Genomic DNA, 8,111 nt, shown 5'->3' on the forward strand with positions numbered 1-8,111 from the left:
CCTGGAGTTGCCAGAATATTAGACATTTGTGCTAGGCAAAAAAAAGGTGCATGAAATAATAGTTATCACTTGTTGGTATCTATGGTGGGAGAGAAGAAAGCTCTGCCATGGCAAGGAAATTCAAAAATGCAGGGAACTGGAAAATTGACTTCTGTTACCATGTGCTATCTGCTGAAGCTACTGCATTGAGATATGGTCTTTGCCTAGCACAAATAATCAGTTGCAACAAGGTTATTGTCAATGCAAATAATATTGAGGTTATCGGTACGATGAATGAAGGAGGGCGATCTGCAGGTCTAGCGGCAACAATCTTTGATGATTTCCATATCGCGTGTAGCTTCCCTTATACCTCATTTGTGCATTGTCTTAGGGAGGCTAATTTTTTTGCTCATGAATTAGCAAATTTGGCTAAGGGCCCGTCTTGTAACCGTTTTTTTGTTGAGCCTCCTAGTGAGCTCATCACTCTCTAATTAAGTGATGTAATGTTGGTTGAATCGTAAATAAAAAGAGGGATATGATTTTAAAAAAAGACAGTTCCTCCTACTAATTCAGTCATTAGGAGGGAATGCTGCTTCATTTGTGACATGTATTTCTTGTTCTTGCCTCGAGGTGCGGCGAAGACTTTGAAGTGACCTTTGAATTTTACGAAAAAAAATATTTTCATTTCTTTCTTGCAGAAAAAGTAGATGAATTTGCTTTGTTGTGATCCGCTCAGGGAATTGGACAAGCCAAAGGGAACAATTTTTACATCATTATGGATTCCACACTGGTGAATTGATTTTAAATTTTGTTTTGAGGGGGGGCATAAAAGGTAGACAAATCCACAGCCCAAGTTTTTTCTTTTTTAGTAGATTTTTTCCAGGGGATTCTTTTTTGAGTAAATGACAGGGTCCACAACACAGCGTGGGCTTTAAACGTCCATCCAGCCCAAGAGACCACAGCGTGGGCTCCCGATCGATATTTTCATCCCGCATCCTGCCGCGTCAGTTTCACTTTCAACACCCCCGCACCGCAGTCTACTGCTGGCACCCCACTTCAGTTTCAGTTTCAGTTTCAACACCACCGCACGCATCGCTCGATCCCGCATCGGCGACGAGAGGGCGAGATGCCGGCCAGCAGCCACCCGCCGTCGCCTGCGTCTCCGCTGGAGGACGACAACCTGGTACCCCAGATCCTCCTCCGCCTTCCTCCGGATCCCTCCTCGCTCCCGCGCGCATCCCTCGCTTGCACGCGCTGGCGCAACCACGTCGCCGACCCGGGATTCCGCCGCCGATTCCGCCTCCACCACTGCCACAACCCTCCCCTTCACGGCTTCTTCGACGGTTGCGGAAGCCTGGACTTCCTGCCGACGCTGGACGCCCCCGATCGCGTCGCTCCCGAGCGCTTCTCCCTGAAGCTCGACGAGGGCGACGGCGTTTGCAGGCCGCTCGGATGCCGCCACGGACTGGTGCTCATCATCGTCCCGAAGCTTCTCCAGGTCCTGGTGTGGGAACCCTTCACCGGCGACCAGCACCGCCTCGATGTTCCCCCGGGGCTCACGACGAATGGTTGCGATGCGAGCCGGATCAACGGGGCGGTGCTTCGCGGTGCCGCCGGGGACGCCGAGCACTTCCAGGTGGTCTTGGTGGCGGCAGACGGCGGGGTAGAAAACCGACGAGCAGTGGCCTGCGTCTACTCGTCGGAGGCCGGCGCATGGGAAAGGTTCATCACAACACCCCTTCCAAACCATGGTCATGCGAGCAGCTTATTTCTGAGGTATTCCACCAGCGTTTACATGGATCATGCTGTGTTGGCTGGAGATTCCCTTTACTGGCAGCTCATTGGGAATTTCCAAGGAATTCTCCAGCTTGATTTGGAGAGGAAGAGGCTGGCTGTAATGCCGGTGCCGGTGCCAATCTATAGCAAGGGCAACTGCTTCAAGCTTATGCGGGCCGAGGGTGGTGGTGGTGGCATAGGATTCCTGTTCATGTCGAATTCGGACTACATTGCCCAGTTATGGAGGAGGAAGACCGATGCCAATGGTGTTGCTTCATGGGTGATTGGAAGGTCTATCGAACTCGACAAGTTACTTTCGCTCCGTTCAGGGATGGAGAACATACGGATCGTAGGGTTTGCAGAGGACAACAACGTGGTACTTATGGATATGCTAAGTGGCTTCTTCATGATCCAACTCGACTCACTGCAGTTCAAGAAGCTTGCCAGACCCAAGGCAGCGGTGTCCTGTTGTCATGCGTTTGAAAGCGTCTACGCTGCTGGTACGTCATATCTTGCTTCACACCATACATACGTGCATATAAGTATAAAAAGAAGAAAGTTAGTTTTCGATAATTTGTTGATGGAAATACTGTTCATAAACTTCTCTGTGTTAAGTTAGCAATTTGAAGTAGTCTCGTAATAGTACTTCTTTCTTTTGGTGCTTGATGGCATCTTCAACATATTGCGATGATGTGCTTTACGGTTCTGATGCTTGCATATGGTGGCCTTCTATGTAATAATTATGACCTTGGATAGTATTCCCTCCGTATTTCAAATGAAGCGCGGGAAAACCCCCTGCCCGTTTTGCGGGAAAGAAGGGCGCATGAGGGTTATTAATGCTGTATGAACGAAACTAGCCCCACTTATACCATTCCCATTTTGAAAAGTTCCCTCCCGTACAAACCCGTCATCTTGACATTTCATTCTAATGCACAGCAACGCACATTTGGGTGAGCATTCGAGAAAAAAAAACTATGGAGACCTTTTCTTTTCTTTTTTTGCGAAGAAAAACAATGGATCGGATACCTACTTTTGCCTACTTGTCAGGTCAAGATATTTGCCTGCGACAGTTGCCGAATTGTTTTGTTCATAAACCAGTGAAAAATAGCAAGTTTACTAGTATTTAGGCTGAAGGAGAAACGACTCGGACTTTTTTGTAGGTACAATTCCAATCGAGATTTTAGTTCTTCCTGCAGAAGAGGAGAAGTGCCATGGGTAGGAGAGTGTGAGCCTGTTTCGGGACACACACCTGACCTGATAACCTTTTTTTAGCTTGATGAGTCCTAGTTGGTTGCTCCAGGATCTAGGTGATCAATTGCTGGATCGCCATTTTTTGTTCGATGAGTCTTAATTGGTTGTTGAAGGATTTAGATGATCAGTATTCATAGATCATTGATTAGTTAAGTTATGACTAGCTTGTTTTTAGACGACGAGTCCAATAATTTAAGGATTTTAATTTCTAGTAGATCTCCCATGTTATTGCGTGGACAAGGCTTGGGCGGAAATCAAGTTGGCAGGGTGTGCGGTACGCTATATCATGGCCTCATGGGATGGCTTTGGCCATCTAAGGAGTTGAATTTCGAATTCAGCAGAAAAGCAGAAAATGCCACAATAGTTGGGTGGCACCAAATCCTTTTCTTCTTACTTTCCTGAGAGGTCAACAGTGAGTTGCTAGTGTCAAGATTGATCTAATCAATCTGGGTGTCACCTTCGGTTTCTTGCTTCTTGCTTGATCCAAAGTGTCTGCTGCCACTATAGTTCATCGTTGTTTCGTTGAGCACTACAAATGATTGGGCACCAACACTTTTGCATTACCATGTCTCACTAGTTCGCGCCACATCATCAAAAACATTCTTATATTATGGGACGGAGGAAGTATAAGATAGCTGCAGTTTTTCCTTCAGATAAGGTAATATAACAGTTGGAAGTTGAATACAACTACACTAAAACTAGCTTGTAGCAACTGAAATATCAAATAGGTAGCTCAATGTGGACATTGGAAGCTGAAAGGTAGTTCTCTTCCTTCCATTCAATATTAGTATCTCTGCTGATCTTGCTATTAATCACGAATCAGTAATACCAAAATTGTTTTACTAGACAATTGTTCCTTTTATCACTTTTAGGAGAATCCTATTGTGGGTGAGTAGCAAGTGCATTTGTACCAGGCAAAAGTAATAGGTTGAGTTTATTTCATTTTTCGGGCTAAATTTATTTGAAGATAATCTAAATCTGAATAGTCCCAATCACTTATGTTCCTAGGATTTATTAGTACGATCTTTTTTAGGCTAAGTTTTTGAAGGTAATCCAAATCTTAGTAGTCTTGATAACTTCTGTTGCTAGGATTTTGTTGACATAAATGTGTTTATAGAATTTATTAGTTTGATTATATTTTTTTCCAAATATGGCATCAAATGATCTGAAAATTTACGGATACCCTTGTCTCTTCTAACCAGCTTATATTATTTTTGGAATGTTCATTAACTTTGAAAGTACATATGCTTTTATTTATGTATTCCTAATTTGTATCAAGATTGATTCCTTTTTTGAACAACAATTATTTATCTAAATATTTTGTTAATGCTTCCTCGTATCTACTTGGCTTTGCATTGGAATGTCATTGGTTTTTCTACTTATTATGCTTGCAGAAACAAGCATTGGTGGTAGACATGATGGAGCTGATCTTTTGCATAATACATAAGATGATTCTCCGGTCAGATATGCTATGTGATGTACCGGTTGAATAGGTAACCTTATCTTCTGCATGTATGTTGAACTATCTAAACTATTCTTATAAAACGAATCACTTTGATTCTTTACCATCATTTCTCAAGTACCAAATTGCAAGTGAGGACTCTTTTAAGATTTTCTCTACAACTCTTTGCTTAACTCTTCCCACCTGGCCACCTTCTATCATGCTTTGTCAGGCTAAATATTTAATCTTTTCTCCAAGCTCAGCTTTCTCATTCCTTCCTCATCAGCCCTTCATTCTCTTCCTGATGACTTTTAATTGTTGATCTTCCAAGTTTATGCTGGCACTGGGTGGGCTCTTCTCCCTCTGCCCCCTCTAGTAATTGGTGACTTAGGACCGCTCCTCATTTCCTATGTGTGCATATGATAGTGCCTTGTCAGAGATGAAAATGCTTTCATGCTAGGATATATTTCTGTCTTATTTTTACTCATTGCTGCATTGCCTTTGACTTCTGTTTTCCGTGGCCATGGGTCTATTGTGTCCTAGTGTGATCTGAATATACATAAGTGATTTATAACTGACAATACTTGTGCATCTGGTTTCAAATTTCCTTTTTTTAGAGGACTTATAGGTTTGCCATTTTACGTTGCTTCTTATTTGGATCATTATGATACCTAGTGAACTAACAACTGTCACTAGATTAAATAGTATTCTTCTGTTTATCTTTTCACTGCGGTTATTGTAGATTTATGGATGATTGTTCTAGTTTTAGGCTTTTTGGTCAAACGTTTTCTCATCATGTCACTTGTTATCCGCCAAACTTGCATATGTATGTAACTGTCTATTAGCCACCAATATGATTTGGCTGGTCCAAACTATAGGTAGTATGCTTTGTGTGGAGTATAATTTTTTTTCAGTTTTGGCCATTATTGATGTTTAATACTTCATACTATGAAACACATGAGCAAAATGGCATGACTAGATTCACCAAAAAAAACTTATTTTATCCTAATGCCAGTTTTTTTATATTACTGGCATATTGTCACTGAAGTAGTGGTAAAAGTATTGCTTGATGATGCGGAGAGTAAAAAATAACAATCCTTTTTGACCGAAGGAAGTCTGAATAGTATGCATGATCTCAGTTATATGTACTCCGAGAATTTGATGAAAATCAATTTGTTAGTGACTAGGTAGTTGTACATTCCTAAAAAGTATGCCTTGGAGCTAGAACCTGCTATCCTACCCCATGAGCCTCTACACACAAGATGTATTGCCTTTTGTTGTTCTCTGTTTCAATTGTTGATTTTCTCTAATAACGGTGTGATGGTTTGACGCCAGAGCTTATGACACAATTTCCACAATTGTGAAGCCAATGTTTTCTAGTTGAATCATGGAAGAATTAGGACAACAATCCCAACAAGGTTTTATGTTTACTGATGATTTTTTTTTGCTCCACAGGTATCTACAATTACATTCTGGTGTCTCGGGTGCAAAAATGGGTTGTCAAGTGTAGTTTCTTCCATTTGTATGCTCGACGCCGAGATACCAACCTAGCATGAACACAGCTCTTTATTCTGAAGTGAACTTTCTTGCATATGATTATCTTCCATGTTGTATCGGCGGGGAGGGATTTGTATGTCGGATTTCATGTATGCGTGTGTTTGTTGAATTTCTACCTGGTTTCGAACTCAGTATTTGGAGCCTTAATTTGCTTAGTTGTGACTGATGAATGTTGAATCCCATCAGTGAGACCTGGGAGTTGGAAGATGCTCCGGTATGTTGGAATTAATGCAACTGCTTTCTTTGCGATGATGTGTTTCTATCGAGATTGGTATGACTTGCTTGTTGCATTTCTACTGAGATTGATTATCTTTCGGCCTGCAGATTTTATACTGGGGGTAGGATTTAGCAAGCAGTGTGAGTCGCTGCCTGCTAAGTCGTATCTAGCAAACAGTCTATAGGACATTAGCTCAAGTGCCCGTTGCGTTTCTTATTGCTCCAAGGTTATGTATTCATCTCTACTGACATTAGCTACAACTTTAATGAAACTTACGTATTATCCGGAGCTCTGCTGTCTCCGCGCTGGAGGAGCCACCGATGCCTACCTCATCGGCCTCTTCGAGGACAACCAGCTTGCCCGCCGCATCCTAGTGTTGCTTCATGGATCTAGTGTCTGATCTAGAGGCGTAGACTAGAGGTGTGTTAGTTTCTTCTTATTAGCCTGTGGTAGTAAAGTCCTTGTTTGTTACTATCTTGTTATGATCATCAATGGGAAGTTACCCAACAGATTGAACTGAACTGAAGCATATGAATGTGAACACCACATGTTCATTAGATTCTAATTAATTGCTAAATAAGTCTTTGGTGATAATCCTTATGCCTAGTTTAAAGCCTGTCACCTTAATTCATTACATGCCGTAACCCCACTAACAAATTTCAAATGGTTCGTATTTTGTTGGAAAACTTCGCTTCGAAATGACAGAATGCAGTGAGAACTCTCGAAACAGACTTTCGCCCCGCTTTATAAATAAAGAAACAACCGAAGAAAGACCACCGCCGAATGATACAAGGTGGTAAGGTCTCCCTCTTACAAAACCGATCCTAGCATAATCGGATCACGCAAAACGCATGCGACTACGCTACCAACATAGAACACATGAAGATCTACACACACCGCCACGGTACAACCTAATACACCTAAGCTCCACGGCAACGCCCTCAAGAGGGAGGGAGAACGGCACCGAGCGTCGCTGCTGCCGAGTCCACAACGGACAAAGGTCTTCACCAGGAGCCCTGGCACGGAGAGAAGAACCAAACCGACGTTTTCAAGAAGAGTGTGGTACCCACGGGTGTCACCGTCGTCAGCGCCAAGGGCACGGAGCTTTCGCTCGGCAACTCACCCGCATCAGCACGAGGCTGCAAGGACGAGCACGACGTGATCAGACACCCAGATCTGGATCAGGGCGACATCCCAAGGGAGAGCACGCCCGAGCCACCCACCGCTACACCTCCCGCCACCCACACGGCCATGAAGGAGAGCCACCATCGCCGCAATGGTGCCTGCCGACAAGCAAACCATGCAGACCGCCATCTGAGGCTGCCACCCCGGCATCCCTGTCGCGAGACACCATCCACCGCTCACTTCACAACGCACTCACTTGGTAGGAAGAGCAGAGGCACGCCCCCTACTCCTAGCCCGACATCAATCACCAAGTCTGGATAGGCGCCTCCGCCGTAGGAGGCACCCACGTCTGCGTCTCCAGCCAAGCTTGGTGGATTCGCGGGGGGGGGGGGGGGGGGGGGGGGGGGGGATGACTCCATGACTGCCGACAACCATCGCCAAGACGCCTAGGCCCTGGCCCAAGCTAGCATGCATGACGCCATGTCTGTGGCCACCGGTGCCGATCCGCCGAGCAACGCAACAGTATCACGACCACCACCGCCGATCACCGCACCCGCGAGGAGGGCAAGAGCACCACCCCCGCGCACAACCCAGACCGCACCCCACCTGACCTACCTAGAGCAAGCTCTCTGATCTGCCTCGGGCCCAGATCTGATCCGCCCGAGTACAAACCCTAGGTCGTAGCCACCGTCGGCCCGTACCCAGGAGAAGGGAGGTTGTCACCGCCACCCGCACCCCGTCGTCAAGCAGCACATGCCATGTCGC

General features: G+C 44.9%; 1 protein-coding gene across 1 annotated transcript; it reads left to right on the forward strand.

Annotated features, from left to right (window-relative positions):
- The first annotated feature begins 862 nt into the window (after window positions 1-862).
- LOC109734765 (uncharacterized) lies at window positions 863-6,256 on the forward strand. Its single transcript, XM_040391846.3, has 3 exons — window positions 863-2,255; window positions 4,401-4,499; window positions 5,903-6,256. Exons 1-2 carry the CDS (start codon window positions 1,106-1,108, stop codon window positions 4,451-4,453), a joined length of 1,203 nt encoding a protein of 400 aa, XP_040247780.1. The 5' UTR covers window positions 863-1,105; the 3' UTR covers window positions 4,454-4,499; window positions 5,903-6,256.
- Window positions 6,257-8,111: the final 1,855 nt, after the last annotated feature.

Source organism: Aegilops tauschii, chromosome 6 (genome assembly GCF_002575655.3).
Source record: "Aegilops tauschii subsp. strangulata cultivar AL8/78 chromosome 6, Aet v6.0, whole genome shotgun sequence".
Lineage (NCBI taxonomy): Eukaryota > Viridiplantae > Streptophyta > Magnoliopsida > Poales > Poaceae > Aegilops > Aegilops tauschii.